The sequence below is a fragment of the Toxoplasma gondii genome, chromosome IX (genome assembly GCF_000006565.2).
Source record: "Toxoplasma gondii ME49 chromosome IX, whole genome shotgun sequence".
Classification (NCBI taxonomy): Eukaryota; Apicomplexa; class Conoidasida; order Eucoccidiorida; family Sarcocystidae; genus Toxoplasma; species Toxoplasma gondii.
Genome location: NC_031477.1, coordinates 4,252,660 through 4,274,860, shown reverse-complemented (window position 1 = coordinate 4,274,860; position 22,201 = coordinate 4,252,660). Strand labels below are relative to the sequence as shown.

General features: G+C 52.7%; 2 protein-coding genes across 2 annotated transcripts; one reads left to right on the top strand and one right to left on the bottom strand.

The window, feature by feature from the left end:
• Nucleotides 1-909: 909 nt before the first annotated feature.
• On the top strand, nt 910-11,071 carry TGME49_291350 (hypothetical protein). The gene is made up of 7 exons (XM_002368468.2): nt 910-1,909; nt 2,717-3,057; nt 4,187-4,641; nt 5,368-5,603; nt 7,140-8,389; nt 9,266-9,344; nt 10,394-11,071. The coding sequence occupies exons 1-7, from the start codon at nt 1,346-1,348 to the stop codon at nt 10,487-10,489; spliced, it is 3,021 nt and encodes a 1,006-aa protein (XP_002368509.2). The 5' UTR covers nt 910-1,345; the 3' UTR covers nt 10,490-11,071.
• Nucleotides 11,072-12,222: 1,151 nt separating this feature from the next.
• TGME49_291340 (hypothetical protein) lies at nt 12,223-20,400 on the bottom strand (the record flags this gene model as incomplete). The annotated part of the gene is made up of 7 exons (XM_002368467.1): nt 12,223-13,084; nt 13,619-14,153; nt 14,325-14,803; nt 15,309-16,826; nt 17,973-18,192; nt 18,609-19,007; nt 20,199-20,400. The coding sequence occupies 7 exons, from the start codon at nt 20,398-20,400 to the stop codon at nt 12,223-12,225; spliced, it is 4,215 nt and encodes a 1,404-aa protein (XP_002368508.1).
• Nucleotides 20,401-22,201: the final 1,801 nt, after the last annotated feature.

Sequence of the window (22,201 nt, the reverse complement as noted above, 5' to 3'; positions counted from 1 at the left end):
CATCGCAAAATGTGGTAGAGAAACCTCAACCGGCAGGAAGTCCAGATTCGGCACGCCTCGAGGCGATTTGAACTGGTAGCATCTGACTGCAGTAGTAGAGACTCCCTCTGCATGTGGAGAAATTGAAATGCAACGGTGGGAACACTTCACTAAAACAATCTTAATTGTCTGCCACTGCGCATAAAATGACTTTCTACAAAGTTGCAGGAGCTTCTCATCGCTTAACAACTTCCTGGATGAGCAGAAAGACCGGGGCGGACAGGAGGAGGGTGACTCTCAGACTCACGTGACGGAAGAAAGGCGTCTGCAACGAAACGTGTAGGACTTTGAAATCCTGCGACAGTAATGTTATGGCGCATCGGGGACGTTCTACGCGCGTCCATCCGATTGAAGTCGCCAGAAACGCGCCCAAGAGCTGAAAATCGGAGATAGTCGAACTGTCAGTGATGTGTTGACATGCATCTATAAACTTACATATGAAGGTACGTAAAGAGGTGTAAACATATAGACATAAGTGAGAGTAAAATAGACCCGTATGGACGTGTACAGAATTAAAAAACTACAGTGGGAGACACGAGAAGAGCCATGCCCGAGATGGCGAGCACGGAGACACAGACCTTCTCACGACGCGCCTCCCTCGTCTGATGAGGGTGCTTTCACCTTTTCGTCGGATGTCAGCTTTTGCGTCTTCTTCTGCAGACGGTCTTGAAGCGATGCAAGTGAAAGGGACCCTCGGGCCATTGGAAAAACTCGAATCCTCGAGAATCATCAGGGTCGCAGGCGGCGCGGCTGTGGTTAGAGAAGAAGGCTTTGCATGCGTCGAAAGACGAGAAAAAAGGTCTCAAGCGTACGATAGAGAAAGAAGAGACTCGCGGATTTCACGGGAGGCCTGCGTCAACAGAGAAGCAGAAACCGTCATCGAAAAGACACTCGACAGGTTTTTCGAGTCACTGATTCGTCTCGACACTGTCCACATCGCCACCTGCTTTTCATCCAGCGTCGATTGCGCTGTTCCAGTTTCGTTTTCAACGGTTCGTCGCTCTCCCGGCTTCTCGTCAGCTGTCTCGAAACCTCGCGGTCACTCGTTTCTCTGAAATTGCGACATTTCCTCGACAACTTCAGGCGCAGGGACTTCGATTTCTCGAGTCTCTCTGTCGCTTCGGTCGAGGATTAACAGGCCAGCGCTGTGTCGGACGAACGTCGGAGGTTAGAGCGAGAGGCGAGAAATATTTTCTCCCTCATTTTTTTCCTGGGCTCTCCAAAGAGCTCCTCTCTCTCTGTCGCTTCGGCGCCCTGAGTCGCTCTCGATTCGCCCTCGCTGTTTGAGGAGTCCATTCTTTTTGAAATGAGTCTCGAAACAAGACGATGCTGTACTTGCGGTGTTTCTCATGGTTTTCGGAAAATGAGGAGTCCACAGAGAGTCCTTCCCGCGTTCTCTCTGGTTCCTGCTTCTTGCCTGTCTCGGCCTTCTCTCATTTGCCCTCTTGCTGCGGTCTCCAGCTCATTTTGTAAATCGTCGCTTCCTTCCCTCGCCTCTCGTTCTTCGTCGTCTGTGCCTCTCCTGCCTCCTCAGCTTCCAAGAAATGCTTTCCTCGCTTGTCAGAGACACAGCTTCTCTCGGTTTCCCGGCGAAGCGAGGGAACCAGCTGCAGAAACTCGGCTGCAAGCGACGCCGGCCGACCCCCACACCGGGCGTTCGTACACCGCGTCGACTCGGTCTTGGCAGCTTTGGGGTCTCCGGTCTGCTCCGCCGTTTTCGGATGGAAAAGACGGCTCCATGCGGGGACTTCCTGGACGTCTTTCTCTTCGATTGCTTGCGACTTCTCGTCTTCGGAACCTCGCCGCAATCGACTCTCGCGAAACACCGCGCACCGCTCGAGGCGTTGCTGGACTTCTTCTTCGTCTAAAGGTAAATTGTAAACTTGTCTCTGTAGACTGTCAAGCGAAAGGTAGGGTGCTCGTGTCTGAGACGCACATGGAGACCTTTACTTTCTGTTGCTCCTAACTGGACGGGCATCTCGAAGGAGCGTTAAACCGATGGAAGACAGCGTCACAAAAAAAATGTGAACCAAGTGTCAGAGTGTTTCATTTCCGCGAAACCCAATGAAAAGGACGAGCCTCCTGGATCTCCTGCTGTACGTACGGCGTAGACAGGGTTTTCGTCAATTCCACATGAAACAGTTCCCTCAACAATCCTCCAAAAGACTCCGACGGGTACACCCTGCACTCGTCGCTGTTCTACTCTTCTTCACCTCGATACAGCCCCCCCCTTCCGCCCCCGCTGTGCTTCCTTCCACGGATGCTCTTTACCTCTTTCGATTTTTTTTTCGCTTCGCTCTCACAGTGTGCAGGATCCGTTGAAGAGAGCACCACAGGTTTCGGCTGCAACTCCAGCCGTCTCCAAGGCTCCTGCCTCTCTGTCTCCTTCTCTCCCTTCTTTCCCTTCTTTCCCCTTCTTTCCCCTCTGCACACCGCATTCTATCGAGATTCTCCTTCTCTCTTTTCGAGCTTCCTCTCGTTGCATCGCGTTCGCCTGTCCTTATTCAGTATGGACCTCGTCGTTTCGCTCGTGACCTTCAACGTTCGCTGTCGCCTCCCTGATTTCTCTGCCGCCGGTTCGACGCCTGCAGCGTTTACCTTCCGCTGGCGTCTCTCTCCGTGTGCCTTGAGTTTTTCTTTTTCTTCCACTTGTTCCCCTTTGCTTTCTTTTTGTCAGTGGCACAACAGCCTGCATGCCTCAGGGCGGCCCAGCGCAGAACTGCGTCCTCACTCTCTCCTGGCGTCTCTCGCACCCTCTGAAGGCGCACCCCGTTCGGCGCCCTCGGCCCGCGGACGCGAAGAGGACTGGGAGGCTCTGTTGAAAGAAACTTATCTTCTGCTTCCACAGATGAAGGCGGGGGAAGCCGCGGAGGCAGCGTACCTGGTCGCCACAACGTACGAGTCAGGCAAGGGCGTCGAGGACAAGCAGGAAGTCCCCATCGAACTCATCAAGGCTCTCCTCGTCCACGTTCTTCAGCAGGATCCTGCGAGGAACCTCTCCCCTGTCGCTCTTCACAGGTCAGAGCAATGTTGCGGAGGAAAGTCCACTTTTTTTTAAAGGGGAGCCAAAGTAGGAAAGAAAGTCGAGCGAGGGAAAAGTGAAGAAGGAAACCAGGATGGCCTAGACAGGACTGTTGGACTCGAACCGAAGGTCGAAATGGCGAAACGTCAAAGTCGACAGATGTGGAGTCGCTTCACACACAAGGCCGTCGAACTGGCAGGCGGACCCAGCAGGAAAGTCACGGGGGACTGAGGCTGACGTCTCTGGAGCATCCCCGGTATACGGAAACGAACTATGTCAGAGACGTTTTCGTGAGTTGCCTCGAATTGACGGCGTGAGTCCTCCTGTCTTCAGAGCGACGATCGAATGGGCAGGACGGGTATTCACCTCTCTTGATCTGGAGCCGATTCCGCAGAAACGCGTCTGCCGTTGCGCTACTCGTTTTCCGCGTTGACCGACTGCTCCCTCTAGAGGTTGAATACCTCCACAGTGATACACGGGGACGCCTCAACGAGCGCATGTTCACAGCTGTCAGGAAAAGTTTGAATTCTGCTCCGTGGAGTGGAGCAACTTTTCCTGCAGCCAGCGGAACGCCTGAGGGAGATCATCTGTCAAGGGTAGAGGCGGGTGAAGCGGAGTCTTCGCCTACTGTGTGCAGTCAGGGGGGCGGGGTAGACCAGCGCAAGTCGGGTGTACAGTCGAGATTCAGCGAGTCTCTCGCAGATGCATGGTTCGTTCCTCTCGACTGCGTTTCTGGGGGGGGGGGGAGTCGAGGGGCTCCCTGGGCGTTTTTTGCGCCGTTTGAGCTACCGGAGTGATGGCAGATCGTCTCGAAAGGGCAGGTGCGAGGACAGCAGGAGCGCCCGCAGGATTTCGGTCCTCGTTGGGACTGCAGAAGGCGCGAGTCAGAGCGAAGAAGAGGGTGAAATACGAACAGGTCGCGTCTCTGTTGGTTCGCGTGTCATTGAGGGGAGAAGAAAGGCCGCGAACTCCACTGCGACATTGCTTCATTGGCATGTCGCGTTTTGGACCAAGTCCGTCTTCTCTCTCCACATCGTGACGCCTTCTCTGTGTCTTTTTGTTAGGTTCTTCACTGGTTCAGTTGCGTTCTTTTCTCTCGGATTTCCTTCCTGTTTTTGTTTCCAGGTTTCTACGCGTCTCAGCTCTCTTCCCGCATGCAGCGCATCGCGGTTTGCTGGAGGAACTGGCTGCGACTCTCGCACGACGCAACCGTCACTTCTCCGTCACTTCTCTCCAGCTGCTTGCAGAAGACTTCTCTTCTTGCTTCCTCCCCGGCTTCCATCCTCTCTTCCTCTCGATCGCTGAGCACCTCGTCGCGAGCAACCGTCGCGGCGGCGAGGGCGCCTGCCGGAGCTCTTCTTCTCGTCAACGAACCAGAGCTACTGAGACTGCTGCAGACGGACAAACAGAAGGACTCGCAGATGGTCCAGACTCAAAGGCAAACGACGCTGAGGGAGAGGAGGCAGTTGGAGAAGGAGAAAACAGAAAGCTACGACGCGGAGAACACCCACCACGATTCGTCAAGGAAAAGGAAGATGCCCTCACTGCAACGCATGCCTGCTTCTTCTTCAATTCATACTGTACGTCGCAGCGGACTTGCTGAACTGAACGGGAGACACAAAGCCTATAGCACGCAAGCAGGCGTAAAGTACTGCCAGAAACAAGACGTTTACGAGGCGGAGAGTGGGCATGAAAAAAAGTACAGAGATCGCGGCTTCTTACTGAAAAGAAACAGCAACTTGGTGGATTGACGGAGAAGAAACGTCGAGAGATGTTTTCTGTCTCCCGCGTCCAAATCCACCGACACAGAACGCGATCCTTCTGCGTGGGTACACTGCTGTCCTTTTCTGTCATGCCTGTACGCGGTGACATACGCAGATGCCTCGTTTCCTTGTGAGAGAACCAAGGGCCTGACACACACTAATGCATATATATATATATATATATATATATATATATATATGCATTTATATATATGCATTTATATATATGCATTTATATATATGCATTTATATTTATGCATTTATGAACATATGTGAATTCACTACACAGTTATGTAAGTGCAGGCATGTGTGTGTAAATGTGTACATATATGTGTATGCTTGTAGTCGTACGTGTGTGTATTTGCCTGCATCCTCGTGTTTCGTTGTTTACTTTTTTTCTGCTGGTTGTTTCCTGTCTTTCTCTCGTTTCCGTCTTTTCCGTCAGTGTTTCGTTTCCTTTCCTGTGTTTTGTGGTGTGCTTCATTCCCTGTCATGCTCCTCGCTTTCGTCTCTCCTGTCTGTCGCCTCTTGCTTCGTCTGCAGCGAGAACAAATTGCCGTCCTCCTCAGTTTTTCCAGCTTCTTTCGGACTCCATCGAAGAGCACCTGGAGGCTCTGCACCGGATGCAGTTCGCTTGCGGAGAATCTGCACCTGACCGCCTCAGCTTCTCGATTCTCGCTCTCGGCCTCAAGGGCATGGCCAGCTGTGACTTCCAGCCTTCGAGTGACTTTGTTCGCGTCGCCGGAGACCTTGTTGTCGCCTACGTCACTTCCCCCGAGGTAGCTCAACAACATTTGTGTCGCGTTCCTCGTGTAGCGCTCGTCGCGGGTGGTGAGGCAGACGCGCGAGCAGCTGGCTTCCGCGTTCAACGACTTGATCTCGGAGTTCGAGCGAAGAACGCACCAGACGCCTTGGCCTTGGTCCGTCGTTCATTTCGCATCGTTCGATGGGTGTGCAGCGGCGCTTCGAGGTAGTCGACTGTCTCCTGGAAGTCGGCTTCAGCTGTGCCTCCACTTGCGCTCGCCCCTGTCTTCCCCGGAGTTGTCATCGATGAGGGCAAGTGCTTCGCTCTAGAGTCGACTTAAAAAAAACAGAGAAAGTGTCTCTTTTGAAAGAGAGGATGTGTGACCCAGAACTGTCTGATTTGAAATCCAGGCGAGACGCTGCAGCGCCTCGCGCATCTGAAACCTCCGTGCTTCAGTGCCATCTACGGTCCCTCCTAGTGACGCGACGGAGACAGGCGACGGGAGCAACGTTCATTTCAAATGTGTGTGTGGGGATGATGGCTGTGTTGCCGCGTCGGCAAAGCAGCCTGAGAGTTCAGCAGCCTCCAGCAGAGGGGTGCAGAGAAACAAAGAAGTCAGAAACGGATGTCGGCGGCCAAGCTTTTACGTTTAAAAAAAGACTCTGAACGGGTGTACATACGCCTGCCCTGAAGGTAGTTACTTGCATCTGTGTGACGCGAGTCTGAGCTACAAAAACAGGTCCTGTTTCGTGTGGGTGGCGACAAAAAGACAGAGTGTCGCACATCCGAAGGCCAGGCGACTTGTCTCGTCACTTCGCGCCGGACGCTCTCTACTGTTCGACGTCTAGCAGTTTCTCCGCTCGCTCTTCCGCAGAGAAGAAAAGACGAACACAGTGCTCTGCGTCACCCTTTCTCTCGCCTGCGACTCGCTGTCTCCGAGCCGCGCATCGTTTGCGCGGCTCGGAACAGAGCGGAGGTTGTCTGTTCATTCGATTTGAGTTGTACAGTTCCGGTTGACGAATCGTCTGTGCAATGCCCCCATCTAATGTGATGAGTGCAGGTCGTGGTTGTGCTGTGAGACCTTGATGTACTTCGCGTCGAAGACGCAACTTAGAGGCTCGCTGAGTTTCACAGGCTGCGGAGGAAGAAGAAATTCCTGGTGGAGTGGACGAGGCTAGACGGAAGTGAAAATGCGATTCAGCAAAAGGAAAGGAGGGGAGGCGGGAGGGGAGAAGCGAAGACGCCAAAGTGCGTTGTTTTCTGAGCGTTGCTGGGAGAGACATTTCGAAGCCTTGTGTTTACCCTCGAGAGAGAGAGCCGCCCGTCGCCAGTGTCCATGCGGCTTGCATAGCCTTTCGCCTGCTGCGGGTGTCTGAGGGCAGGGAGAAAAACGGTTTCTTCTTTCTCCCCGTTTGTCATGTTCCGGCCGCGTATAATCTGGTCTGCAGGACCGCGAGTTCCGTCGACGAACTGAGTTGTCTTCTCGGTCGGCTCTCGTGGTATGTTGCTGGCCATGACTGGCGTCTCTCTGGAAAACGGTTTCTCTGCCTCTTCTTTGCGCAACTTGCAGGCCTCCGTTCTCCATCAACCTGGCGAAAAAGTCGACACGAAGAGTCTCCTTCGTGCTCTCACCTTCTTCTGCAAAGCTCGGCCTCTCTCGCTCTCTTGTTCCTCTCCTCTGTCGTCTTCTCCTCCCCTCTCTTCGTCTCGGCATGCAACTCTGGGTCCGTCGTCCGGCTTCCCAGTCTCGTCCTCGACTTCGACGTTGTCTGCCGTTCCTCCTTCCGATGCGTCTCCTGCAGACAGTCCAGTTTTCCAGATCGCCGCCTTTCTGACTGAGAAGCTACCTCTCGACGCTTTCTGTGCTGACGACCTCGCTGACTTGAGTGGCGCCGTCCGGTGTATAGACACGTTTCTACTCTCCGTGGTCTCTCCGCAGTCTCTCGATCTTCTTCTTCGACAACTTGGAGAGGGCGTCCAAGGGTCGCAGAGCCTTCCAGATGGCCTCGATGTCATCCCCGCGTCTTCGACAGCAAGGGAGATTCGCCACCCACCGCCTTCTCCATCTCCTCTCCCGTCTGCTTCTCCGTCGCGTTCGTCTTCGCCTGCTGTGCTCTCAGAGGTCCCTGCCCCCCTGTGCATCTGGCTGCGTCTCTACAAGCGTCTCCAGGATCGCTTTCTCTCTCTGCTGAAACTGCATCTCTCGAATCTGCACCCGTTCCAACGCATCTCGATTCTTGACCAGATGCTCTCGACCTCCGCCTTCTTTCCGCCTGAGAGCAAGCGACCTCCCAAGCATCCCTCTCTCCTCCTCTCCCTCAAAAGTATCTCTCAGCTCCCCCGGCGAACCGCTCAGCCCAGAGAGACAGAGACGGCTGCACCGCAGACTCCCGCGCCTCCTGATCGGCGACAGCAGTCCAAAGGCGACGCATCTTCGTCCCAAGAGTCTGTTCCACCCCACAGTTCGTCTTGCCAGGCACCGCCGGCTCTGTCTCCGGCACTGGTGTCTCTTTTGAGGAGCATTTACTATCGGCTGGCGTCCCTCAATTTGCGGCTTCTGTCTCTGCTTATGGCTTCGCTCCACGGACTCCATTTTTCGCATCAAGGTCCCTACGCGCCCTCTCGCACTCAGCAACTCTGCGCTCCACACAAGAAAGATGTGCATTGGGCGAACGCGTTTCTCCACATCATTGGCCGCGAAGGCATGCGAAAAGCGGGTTCAGCAACTCCCGAAGAAATGGCCGAGTTCCTCCTCAGATACTACGTTGACCTCGAGAGCTTTGACGTCTGCATCGAGCCCCTGACGTTCTACCTGGAAAAGTACGGAAACGTAGTCCTCTGCAGGCGCATGCAGCGCTCCACCGAGGGCAGATCGAAAAACAGATCAGACTGTTCTTTGCAGGGTTGTGGCGCTCGGACGCCAGAGAGACACGCGCGGTGAATCTCTCTCCTCGTTGCAGCGCCTTTTGCGAATTCCGGTAATGCCGGCGTTCGCGTACAGTGAGGCGATTCGAGGAAAGAAAGAACTTGCGAAGCACTCGCAGCTGTGTACCAGTGACAAGGAGGTGCATCCTCACATGCTCCAGGGTCGAGAAAGGCAGGCTTGAGACGCGAGAGCTTCTTTCCTCGTACACGCCGTCATCGTGTGTGGTTTGACTCCGCGAATGCAGTGGGTGTGTGTGTGTGTGTGTGTGTGTGATCAAGCGATAAAAAAGACTTCATAAACTGGTGATTCTCGAGCGATGCTACGAATGGAAACGGGGTCTTCCGTGCTCGTGAAAGCTCTGGAGGGTGCGTGTGTCTCCTTCTTTGACAGTTCCCTGAGGTTCTTCTTCCCTTCCCTGAGAGGAAAGGCAAAGCCTACGAAGGCCGGATGGAGGCAGCTCTTCATTGTATCGCATCACTTTTCCGGCTACGCGTTGTCGTTCTTCTTCGTTGTGTTTCCCTCTTCATCAACCTGTGTCGTATTTTGTGTTTTCGCTTCTCTCTGCCTGTTCTGAAATTGCGAACTCTCTGTTCTCATGTCGCCTTCTCTCGTGTGTGTTCATCTCCACAACCCTCGTGCGTTTGCCTCTTTCTCTCCACAGTTGACTTTTTCCGGAATGCGTCTGCCTCATGTTCGTCTCATTTGTGTCTTCTTCATTCAGTAAACGCGTTGTGGCGAGTTCCTTTTCTTCGCTGTCCGTTTTTTCACAGAATGGCCATGCTTCACAACGCGCGGCCTCTGCCCCCATGCGTCCTCGACGCTCTCGCCGTGACTCTTCAAGCGGCCTCTGTAGGTTTCGAAGTCCTGCTTGCTCGCAGGCAACTTTACGCAAGAGGCTCGCGGTGTCAGTTTCGGTTTCCTTTGCTTGTTAAACTGCAGTGAAGTCGAGTTGAACCCACATGGCGTCTGGCGCTGAGAGCGTAGCAGGCGAGGATGGACGCCACCTATGAGTTGACGTTTCTCGCGACTTCTTTGTGGCGCATCTTAGGAGTCTCACAACATCTTTGCCAAAGGCAACAGTGAAAGCATATGAAAACTGCCTGCCATGGGGGGAACAGCTTCAAGTGTCTTTCCATCTATCCACAGTTTTCACCCTGCGTTCTCCTGGATGTACCACCCTCTTTTGCGCACTTAGCTTCTGGATCGTTGTTCATATTGGCTTCGAGGCCGTCCTGAGCAAGCTCGAGTTGTGCTCAGGCCTCGTGGTATGTAGCACTCTGCATGGTCCTGCATGCGGCGCCTCGTGATGGCTTTTCATCCATTCAAGATGCGTTTACACCGAAATGCATTTCACCTTCTCTGGGGTATATATAATCGCTCGCCCTGCCTTCGGCTTATAGTCATAGGCGCCGCGCAACCTTGCCGGTGTGCATTCCTCGTCTTCTTCAGTTGTGTGTCGGCACACATGCGTGCTCGCCTCCTTGGGTTTCCAGTGTTTCTCCGCTTTTCTCGCCCTCACCAACTTGCTCCTTTTCCTCGTTTTCTTTTATGTTTCCCCCGACTTGGATGGCTCGAGTCGAGAAGAGACACGCAGGTCCTCCAGAGAGTGAGAAATTTCTTGACTCCAGATTCGAGCGTCCGACCTCCAACGCAAGTTCTGATCTGATATGGCATGTTGTCCGCCAGCATCTTTCCCTCGCCTGCGCTGTTTCTCTCGACATCTGTGTGTCTCGCATCCGTGGTCTGAGCCTTTCGCCGTGCACGGATGTCTCAAGACGTTTGCGCGAGCCTAGCCTGGAGGCGCGCGACTCTTCGTTTTCAATCACGGCTGTCCAGGGCACTCAGCGAGAACGGCCAACCTTCATCTGAACGTTTGCTGCCTGGTTCTGTCTCTGCAGCGTACCCCACAAGGTCCCGCAGCCCTGCAGGCGTTGCCTGAGCGCGCCTACGCGTTTGTGGAGACGCTGACAAGGAGACAGTGTGTGGGTCTGTGATGGCTTTGCGTCCTCCCCCCCGCGGTGGCCGGTGAGCACCGCGCTCATCTGGAGCTCGCATGGAAACTCGCGAGTGCCATCTCAGGGGCATTCGGCGAGTCGCGCTCTCCTCGCAGCTCCTGGAGGGTCCAGAGGGCTTCGGCATGTCGCTGTCCAGTCCTCTTTGAACGATTCGTGAAGTCAAGATTCCCCCTTCTTTCGACAGTTTTGGGGGAGGCCTACTGTGGACGTATGCCCGTTTGCCGCTCCTCGGTCAGGCATGTTTTCTGTCTCTGTTCGACGCACGGGTGTGCATGCGTAAAACGCGTTGATGAAAAGGGATGGTCTGCAAAAGCACAGCGGCAGATCTGGTCTCCGTCTTCCCTCGTCTCTTTGCTCTTGCCTGTGGTCGTCGGCGTCTCTCTTCTCAGGGGTGCGAGCCGTCTTCGGTGTTGCCTCTTAGCAAGTGACGGAGAAGGCACCTTCCAGTTTCTTCTTGGTCTCTCCGCTCTCGTATCCATCTGTCTCTCGCAAAACCGATAACGCGAGCTAGACGAAACTGTAGCGCGTTCTGTGTGGAAGGGGGAAGGTAACAGAAGCTGGACTATTGATACATCACTCTTCGCAGACGCTGGAGCGGAGAGGAAAATCCGTTTTCAGAGGGCGTCTCTCTCGGTCCTCAGGTGATCTTCGCGTCGCTCCAGATGCTCCACCAACTTGCCAATCTGAAACAATGCCGAACAGCCACGGACACCACAAATCCGCCAGACACAGCGCAAGCGAAAGCAGGAGGCGTCAAACGCAGAGACAGAACAGAAAGGATGAAATCAAGACACAAAGCAAAAGCTGAAGAGACAGAGTAAGAGGGAGAAAAGGAGTAGAACGGCGAGACCGAAGAGAGAAGAAGCGGGGAAACTCGTCTTCTCTCCGTCCTTCCAGGGAGTGGAGCCTCCGCGCAGACTCGAAACTCCCGCCGTCACGAGAGCAAGAGGCAGTGTCTTGAGCAAAAATGTCCTAAACGCGCTAGAGGCAAGAACGAGGCTAGACATCTCGTTAAAAGTGCAATACACCAAACCTGTTCGGAAAAGAAAACTAGATGTGGAGATGCAGAAACACCGCCACCTGCCCTTTCGGTTGCTGCTGTCGCCAGACGGCACTAAAACAGGCTGGCAGCTAAGACAAAGATGGTGTCGAAACTCACGGGAGGAAATTGTGGAACTCTGCGAGAATGTGGATGAGAAGGAAAAGACATACCAGACACGAAAAAGGAACCGGAAACTCGAGGAATGGGAGAAACGAAGCGAGGGAAAGTGACACCCGCGTGGTGGGGCGTTTTTCCGGGTGGACAGACAGCAAGAGACACAGTGAAGCTGGCGACGTATACAGAAAAACACAAGAGTTGGCCACAGATCACATTCGAGTCGGAGTCTGTTTCTAGGATTGTTTCATTTTCGAGGAGTTCTCCGTTCTCTCTGCCGGGCTCGGATTCGCTCTTTCTCTCCCCATCAGTACCGTAGAGACTACGATGTCAGAAAGCGTGAGGAACTCGAATGTCTGTATATCTCGTAGCTGAAGAGTCTTATTTAGAATCACGTTGGTGTACGATGAAATCTCTCAACCTTTGTTGTACAGTTCTCTGTTCGATCGCGGATCACTTGTCCAGAGGCCCTATCTCGTTATAGTGTGGTAACTGCAGGATCCACGTTCTGCCAAGTATCAACATCCTTTCCTGCATCGACGAGTCGGCTTCTTTGTTATTGTGTTTCCTTCGTTATTTCTGTCTTCTTCTCTGTCCCGCGCTCCCCCCGCTTTCTTCTCCTGTTCTGTTCGACTTCTCTCACCTCTTCTTGCAGGTGACCCATCACTCCTGTCAAGGCTGCAGAGCCTCTGGGTGCTTCCTCTGCGTTTGCTCTTTCTCTTCGATTTCCTGTTCTCTCAAGCCTTGCTTCTTCTTCTCCCTCTGTCTGTCTGCCGGCGTCGGTCTCCACTCCGTATTCCCCTCTTCCTCGCGCAGCTTCGTCTTTCTCTCTCTCCTTCACTCTGGCCTGCCCCCCCCCTTTTGCGGCTGGCGGGTGTGTGTGAAATCTGCGAAACGCCAGCGCTCTTGCTCTGCGTGTCAATTCTTTCGGATTGGTGCCTCCGTACGTCAGGCGTCTGGCTCTCTTGTCCTTACCACTTTCACTTCCTCTTTCCGCGGCGGTTTCTCCCGCGGATTTTTCTGCATCTCGTTCGAGTTCAAACAGAAGAAGTTCTGGGTCCTCAGCGAGAGACAGAGCCACCCGCAGCCCCTCCTCGTTTTCTGTCGTCTCCTTCACTGCCTGTTCGGCCTCCCTCAGAAGGCCTTCTGCGAGCTTCTGCTGCTCCTGCAAGCGAATCAGAATCTCACTTGCGCGACCGAGAGACGACCCAGCGTCCGCCAGTTCTTCTCTTTCCTCTCCTTCCGCTTCTCTGTCTTCTTCTCCTTCTACGGTTCCGTTCGTTTGTCCCTCCCTTCTGTCCAAGTTGACTTCTTTCTGCTCTTCTTGTGCCCACTCGACCTCGGGTGTTTCTCCCTTCCCCCTAGACCGTTCGACGAGACCGTTCGAAGAAGCCGAACCCGAAGCAGAACGCGACAAACTAGAAGAAAAACACGAAAAGGAACGAGAAGTCGAACGGGCACCATCTGAGTGGGAGAGAGACTTGGAGGACGCACGCGAGACACTGTGGGTTTTGAAAAGCAGGGGGGAAGATGAGGATCGAGAGAAGGTGGAGCATCCTTCTTCCCCGTTGTCTCTGCTTTCCCTCCAGGCGCTGCTGTCCTGTGCTTTCAGACGCCTTTGAAGATGCGCCGGCGCCATGCGCGAAACTGCAGCGCAAGACAAATCTCACACCGAAACATGCCTGCGAGCCCTTTGAGAGCTGAGAGTCGAAGCTAAAAGGACAAAGCAAAGCCGAGAGCCTCGGATCGCCGCCTCAGGACTGCAGACGTGTCTTTCTGCCAGCAAATTGAGTTACAGAGCTCAACGCCGATTGCAACGCACAAGAAGAGACAAGGAAACAACGGCATGGCGCGGGGTACAAACGTTTACTGTGCTTCGAGAGAATCTGAAACAACTGAAGCCCAAGCAGCGAGATGCGACAGCCAAGCCAGGTCGAATGTGCGAATCGAACGTCTCACCACCTTGAGCAGCGCGGGTGTCTCCTCCAGCATCTCGAGGGTCTTCTCCGTCTCCTTCGCCTCCAGGGTCTCCTCTGTCTGCTGCGTGTCGCTGGTGTCTCTCTGCTAAGCTGTTTGCTTCTTGTTCACTCTGCGGTTCCTCACGGCTGCAGACGCTCGAGAGTTGGGACGACGAAACGCTTCTTTTCGACGAAGGGAAACCACCATTCGACTCGAGTCGCTCGCGCGCGGCTTCTGCGAGGAGTTGCCCGATCACTGTGGAGCTCACTCGAGTTCCAGAGGGACGTTGCCGCAGGCGGGAGAGCCGAGCCTCGACGGCGGCCAAGGCGGCATCTGCGCGAAGCAACTCGAGCTGGTGCCTGACTCGTATGGGCAAAAACATGTAAAACGCGCACAGGCGCAGCGCAGACGGTTTACGCTCGAGAGGCGAAGCTTGTTGACTCCCGCTCGATGCCCGCGTGAACAAAGTCGCATTCTCGCCTGCTGGCTTGTTGATCTGCAAAGCTATGAAGCTCTCTTGATTTTTCTCTTTAGAGGTACACATGTGTTTGTGAGCAAACGATATATTTTTGAACAATGCAGCCCGTTCTGTCCATAGATCTTCTGCCCTCCGGTCGAATTCGGATCGGGCGCGTTCTCACAGCTCATCGTCGATTGGCGAATCGTTATCGGAGCCATGTTCTTCTTCGTTCGCGATACGCGCTGCTGCGGATCTGTGTGTTTTCTGTCGGAGTTCCTGACTGTGCTTTTCGTCTCCTTCCCCGCCGCCTTCTTCCTCTTCCCCGTTTCTCTCCTCGCCAGGCAGCTTGCTGTGCACGTCTCCGTCTCTCTGAGCTGTCTCCGCGCGTCTGTCGTCGTGAAGGCTTCTTCCTCCGCCACTCGGAGAGGAGGCGACATCGCAAGAAGCAGGCGAAAGAGAAGCGTCGCGCGTTCCACGCGGTGGTTCCTTCTCCGAAGCTTCTCTCAGCATCTCCACTTCTTCGTGTTTCTCTCGTCCGCAGGAACTTCTCGGACAGACTCGCAAGGTAAACGAGGAAGGCGGGAAGTCGGACATCCATGTGCATGTCCGACTGAAGCTCAGAGACTGCGCGTCCTGGATGTCGACGAAGGAGCGCGAAGAACATGAACGCAGACACACCGCGATCTCCGACAGGCGCTTCTCTTGCGCCGAAGAAGGCCTGAGTCAGACCGGAAAGCGAAACCCACAGGGAGACTTTCCTGCTCGGCGAAGCAGAGAGTCCCTAGTTGTGAACCGGTACCACATCACCGGAAACGGAAGGAGGCCAGGGAAAGCAGAAGACTGGAAGAAGGTGCGAAGGAAAGTCTCTCCAAGCCTACGACTGCATGCATGAAGAGACTGCAAATTCCACGGCTAAGACTGAGGCCTCAAGAAGCCTTCCAGATTGAACAGGCACAAACATATCGACATGTATAAACATGTATAATTTCATACATACATGTATATTTATGTATGCAACTATGTCTATATGTAGGTAAGAATGTTCACATGCACGTTCAGAACGTTCTGGATGGGAAGAAACGAATTCTTCGAGATCCGTTTTTGCAAGAGGTCTTTTTAGGGATCCTTTCCATTGTGGTTTGCGTCGCTGTGGCCTTGTCTCTTGTCTGATGTCTCCCTCGGTTTTCATCGTGTCTCCCCAGTGTCTTGGCTCCCCGTCCGACCTGTAGGGGCTTCTCTGAGTAGCGTTGAGCTCGTCTTCTGGACCGCTGCGTTCTTCTTCGTCTCGGCCTTCCTCGTCTGCACCTTCGTTTCGCCTTTCTACGGAGAAATGTGAGGTGCTTCGAGGCGCTTGGGCGAAGCCGCCTTCGCCTGAGACTGTTCGTTTAAAATCGCAGCTTGAGAAAGACAACTGTGGAGACAGAGAAACAGCCTCCGTGTGCGAGAGTGAGGGCGGAGAAGACTCTCGCGAACGCGAGCACAACAGAGAGGCTTGTCTTCCCTCGTCTGGCTGGTGTTCTGGATGCTTTTCGCTTCTCGCTTCGTCACTATTCCCCCTCTTTGCCTTCTGTCTCTTCTCCTCCCGACGCGTTTCCCTCTCTGTCTCCTGATTTCTTCTTTGTCGCGTTTGGCTACCTCTCTCTTTATCGTCGGTCGTGGATTTGACGTGTAGGGCGTTCGAGTTTTCTCCCAACTCCTTTCCTGTTTCCTTTTTCCTTCCCCGACTGCGCAGCGTCTGCATGTCTCTCTCTCTCTCCCCTTGTCGTCTGTCGCTGTTTCTTTCTCTCGTTTGAAGCCTTCGCACGTGGAGAAGCCGTGGCGTCGCGCTCGCAGCCTTTTCGGCCTCCGGCCGCTGCTGTCCCTCGTCTCGTGGTTGTCTCGTTCCGCGTTTGGTTTTTTCCATCCACACGGAAGAAGAGCGCTGAAGGCGAACTGGATCCTTTTCAGAGAAAGTCCATCCGGCTTGTGCAAGCGCCCGCGGGGACGTCGCGTTTCCGAGTTTTCGTTCTTTCAGGACCCTTTCGAATCCGATGATGCGCCTCGCTGCATCGACAGTAGGTTTTGCCAGAGTCTCGTCTTCGTCGCTGTTGTGGACGTCTTCGAGCGTCAGCAAAGGACAAGGCACATTCGCTCCTTCTTCGCTCTCTTGGCGGCGTTCTCGTCCGCGACTCGCCTTCGGAAAATTCGCGCTCTTCCAGAAGTCGCTCACGATTTCTCCCACAGACGACCCGGCACTCCATGCGGTGCAGAACGAGCCATCGCCGCAAGCACACGCTTCAAGCTTCCCTGGCAACTGACCTCGACCGTCCTTCACGGATTTCTCTCGTTTTTTCGCGAGACTCTCTCTCCGTCGCTGACGCAGATTCGGGGGAAGACGGCGGACCTCTGATTTGCTTTCTTCTCCTCTTTTCCGCCGTAGAAGACTCAGAATGTTTCGCGAGGAATCTCTACTTGGGGTTGCAAGAAGGCGCGCGTTGCCCGCGTACGTAGGCGGAGGCAGAGCCGGGTGGAGAGGAGAAGCAGACGAGTCCAGACGACACAGGACGCGGTCGCACAGCATGAGATCCACCGACCGACAAGACAGAGAGAAACTCGTTTCGTGGATTTCAGAAGGAAGCGAAGAAGAGGAAGTCGCCTCGAGAGCCGGAGCCGGAAACGGAAGCGGCGCCAGCGCAAGAGCCGAAGCTGCAGACATCTTCGCTTTGTCTTGTAACGCGGCCACTTGCGCATGAAAAAACAACCTGAGACAACACTCGGTGGAGTCCCGAGGCGAGACGACACAAAAGAAAACGCTCGTGTACAACAAAATATACATGCGTGCGATGAAACCATATATATATATATATATATATACTTATACATATATATACATATATATACATATGTATATATATACATATATATATGCATAATATATACAAGCCATAGCGTGCTCATAGACTGGAGAACGACAGCCGCTCGACACACTGAATGTACACAGTTTGAGCGGGTCCGCCGAAACCAGGTAAATTCGAGTATACACTTTTGAGTGTCTAAGGAACCAGCATACATGCAGAGTTGTTCCTCTTGAGAATCTTATTTATGTAGGCTGCTTGCTCTTTTGCCCGTATCTGACTCCCGTCTTTGTCTACTTGCTTGTCCGCTCCATTTCTTGGCTTTTCTCTGCGCTGTTGCACTGGCAGTGTGTTTGCATGTGCGCTCGTCTCCACTGTATGCTGCGCCTTTCCCCTTTGTTCATCGTTGATCCGGTTACATGCCGCCAGACTTCCGATCACCAAAGTGCAGAAAAAACCTGTGTTTCTTCGTCTGTCGTGTGACCCTCCTGTCGCGTTCACTGGATTCTACTTCATGTTTCTGTCTGGAATGTGTTCATTTCCTTTGCACTCAAGCTTCATAGGTTCTTTCTGTCCGCAGGTAACAGCCTGATCTCTCCACATTTCTCCGCCACTAGTTATTTCTTAAAGAGTTTCACGAAGTCACGACTTTTGTGAGTTTGCGTTTATCTCCGCAGGAACCTGGTCGATTGTGCTCTCCTGTGCGGCGACGTTTCGCCTCCTGGCAGTTGCAGGGGAACTCCCCGTTTTCATGGTGCTCCGAGTAGGTCAAATGCCTTTCGATAGGGCTTCCCCTTAATCTTTTAGTATCAGATTCAACAAGTTCACTATTAATGGTGGTACTACAGAGATCGCGTTAGTTCTTAGGAAAACGAGTTCGGAACCCCCCATCTAGATTGATACAAAGCGTTAAACAGTCCTCCGTACTACGCCGGCGTCACGGAATTCTTTTTCATTCTGACTTTGTTTCCAGCATTGTGTCTTGCCGCCGTATTTGTTCTCAATTTATTCGTTCTTTCGAATCCTCATTTCGTTCCATCATTGATGGCGTACCGCATGCGCTCACGCGTTCTTCGAATTTCAACCTTCAAGTTTCGTAGCTGCGATTCCCGCTGTTCGATCGCGAGATCCAGTCGCTCGACGACTCTCCACCCAGCCAGTAGTTCATCAGCAACTTTGAGCTGCAAAGTAAATTCCTCCTTGGAAATCAAGTTCTCTTGCCTCAAAACGGCTTCTCGCTCTGCCGTCAACAGCTGAACCACCGTCGACGTCCCTGAAAAACGAAGCACGCGAAGAACCCAACAGTTACAGATAGCCCGTTAGAGGACACCCAATTCCAGAGTGATGACGAAATTGGCTCTACATTTCCATCATTACCAAAATGCTTGTGGCACTTTTGCTGTGCATTTCGTACGGTTTTTCGCCTGAGTTAGAACTCGTTCTTTTCCATTGTATGCATTTATGTGAACAACGCTGCACCACGCAGTGCAGGATCGCGGATCGTTTGTGGAAAGACCATATCTACTGGTAGAGTGATATAATTACGGTAAACGGCCTGTTCTCTGTGACACTTGCTGCCGAAATGCCAGAGTTGTGCGGAGGATGGAGCAGCTTGCTATTTGAGTCAAGTTCTCACAGTTTATCTTCAGGAGGCAATTTTTTCGCGGCTGACGACACAAAAGAGTGTACCTGGTTCCTGAACTCCGAGTCGATCTCGGGCAACGATTTCATCAGCTTCCTTCGAGTTCTCTCCAACGTCTGCCTGCTTTGTCAGGGGCGAAAAAAGACATCCCTCGTCTTCTGTGATCCAATCGAGTTGGGCGAGCGGCCCAGTGTCCAGTTCGAAGAAGTCTGTTTCCTCTTTCTTCGCTTTGTTGGTTTCTGTTTTCCGCTTGTTCGGAGATGTGCCTCCAGATGCACCGCCACTACAAGGGTGAAAAACGACCCTGCTGCCCTTGTCCTGGAGGTAGTTCTTGACGACAGACGAGAGGAGGGTTGTTCCGTCCACAGAACCATCAACGAACACGCCTGCTGTGCTCGAATTCTGTGGTGCAGGAGGAAAACCAAGAGAATGCGGGGACGCAGTGGCTGAAGACGAAGCAGACGTCGGAGACACTGGCGTGGAGGAGTCTTTGAGACTTGTTAGGGCAAAAACCGAATTTTCACGAGAGTAAGCTGCTCCTCTTTGCGGAGAATCTGCTGCAGACGAACTCGAGTTCAGACAAAGCGGGGAAAGTCGTGATTTTCCGCTCGTGGAAGGCGGACTTGGACGTCCTCGAAACTCGGGAGGCGGCGTCGGCGGCGGTGCGCGCCGGAGACACCGGGCTGCAGGAAATGCGCTGGGGAAATAATCCAAGCAAGAAAAACCGTTCAGGACGTGGTCTTCAGCAGGCATCGATAACTTGGGAGTCTCTGTCTATAACTAAGGACCTGTTTACTCTCTTAGGTTGTGCAATTCTATCAACCCCAAAGAAACTCTGAGTCTGTGTCTCATCACGGGACTCAATGAAACCAGGGAAAAGAAGGAGCCAGCACGGGGCTAATGAAGAATCTGTAAAAATGCAGATGCGGAGGGTAATTTAAGGACGCAAGAAGACGGGATGCTAGGACAGACCGAAAGAAAGTGACGGAACAAACGATGAAGATACAGAGACGGAGGAAGCGGCAAAGAGAATACGAAGAAACAGGTTGACAAGGAATCAAACAGACGCTGTACGATTTTGGTAACGATAACTGTTTCGTGACACACACACTTCTGGTTGACACATACAATATATATATATATATATATATACATATGTATATATGGATAAATAGGCATGTAAATGTTACAACTCCGGTTTATTCAGGCAGTGATTTCTGTATGTTTTCCACAGAGCACGAGTATTAGAATGTCGGATAGATCTGCGGCTGTGTTTTATTGTTTCTGCCGCCGTGTTGATAGGTAGTGAAGCATTCCTCGTTTTCTTGTTTCTGGTTCATCGTGAATGAGAACTCACCCGTTGCGACCTTGGTGCCATGCGCGATGTTGTCTCTTTCCCCCGTCAAGCGGATCGTTTCGCTGAATGATTTCTAGTCTCGGGGGAGAAACGGAAACGGCATCGATGTCTCTCAAGGGCGTTCGAGATACAGGAGCTGCGGGTGTCTGTACAGAGGTCTTTGTATTTGCCCTAACTTTCCCGCTTGCAGAATTCGCATCTTTTGAGTCCTTTAAGTCAAATCCACAGGCAAAAGACACGTTTTTTTCTGTAGACACAGATGCTGCCTGTCGAGCTCTACCTATTTCTCTCAGGAGAGGAGGTACGTTCGCGGAGTCTGAGACCAGGGCATTCGCCAAACCCCCCTGATCTGCAGTCCACTGGGCTCCACAAGCGCCTTTTTCAATCTCCAGTTCCTGAAGAAAGTCGGAAATGTCTCGTTTGGTTTGCCGCGAACGCAGCAGAGCGGCATTCAGCGCCTCTTCCTCTGTTGAAGACGACATTCTGCTCTGCTTTCAGAGAAGAAAAAGGTGCAAAAAGGCGGGCAAGCGGGACACCCGACATACGGGTTCGTCCCGCTAGATTGCAGCGTTATTCAGCGAGTCGTTGAGGCCATGATATGCGTAAACAGCCTGTGAATGATAGACACTGAGATGGGGATAAAGATAGGGAGAAAGTCATCTAGAGATTACCTGCGCATCGTCAGACTGATGTGGAGATAAAAAGGAAGTTTGAGAGAAAGGGAGGAATGGAACAATTGTGGAGGCCAGCTTACAGCTGAGTAGAACTAATAACCTTCGTATTTGTATCGAAGTAGGTGGATATCCGCAGAAGCAGCTACTTAACCATGATGATGGACGGAACCGTGTGGTGAAGGGGAAAATGGCAGAGACATGCCTAGAGAGGGCAACAACTACTGGAAAGACGGGCGTACTGTTCATTGCCAGTAATTGGAGTATAAGAATGTATTTTACACTGTTGACAACGGAAGGATGGAGGACAGACGGACAGCAAAGCCTAGCATTTCTCCGTTGGCTTCTATTTCTAGAGGTATGAAAGGACTGAGATGTGCCCTCGAAAGCCTTCGTACGGTGACAGTCACCGTCGCAGAAAAGCAGTATGAGAAACCACGCATGCGACATGTTCACGAAACTGATCTTCTTGGGATTTCATGTTTTTCATAACCGTTCTTTTTGTTGTAGGTGTCTTGTCACCTATGCACACTAAACTGCATGTCGGTTGGTATCTCTGTTTCGCACATCTTTCTCTGCAGCATTTTTTCGACAGATGAAGAGTCTTGCATTATTCCTGGAAAGCGTCAGTCGGGGGGACACACTTACGTAAGGACGGACACAATCGAGTTTCGGTTTTACTTTGGGGCTGTACGGCTTCCAGATTTTTTGGCGAGACAGTCTGTTCCCACGGCCATCTTTCTTGCCCCACAAAAAGTCGATGGCGTTTCGCTTTGGCTCTGTGTGCTCGATTCCCTCCCATACCTTCTACTGTTGGCATATCTCAGTCCCTCGATCAATAACCAGAGGGCAACGCGGGGTTAAACACAACCCGCCTCTTTGCCTGTGCGAAGCAAAAAACTCGTCAATCGCAGCTTCGTTCTCGCATGCCAACGGAATTTCTCATCAATTCGGAGCCGGCGTGGCATTCCACGTTTCGCCTTGCACCTGATGAAAGACAGAAATCCACTTCACACACGGACAAGAAAGCGACACATCCGGCAAATCCAGACTCCAGTGTGTGGCTTTGTAGACACCAGAACTGTGAAACATCAACCTGATCCGTTCCCCGTTCTGGTGTGGAGCACACCTAACAACGTCGTTTCACCTCAATTAGTACTCCTTGCAGCTCCATCATGAAACTGAAAAGAAACGTAGATATACCGCTACCGCCGTTTGCAAATCGCCAGACGTTGGGTTTTCAACAGGCAACACCTGAGTGACTATTACAGGCCTCGCAACACCCACCACGAGGACAGTTTATTTCCCCGCTTCTACCGACGCTTATCACATTGTTTTTCTCTTAAAGTCACTTTTCTCTCCGAGGCACAATCCTAGGTTGTCTGCCAGGAGAAACGCAAGTGCTGGTAAGGTGGAAAGCGCAGTTCGCGGGCCACTAACAGAGTTCCATGTGATCCCTTTCCATTCTGTCTCTCTTTCCAGCAGCCATGCCGCGTCGTCAAGACGCCACCCGTGAGTGTTTTATCTCTCTTCCAAAAAGGAAATACCAGGGAATGGTTCCTACGTCGCTGCCGCAATCCAGGAGCTCCGGACACAGCAAAGAGTCGAAACA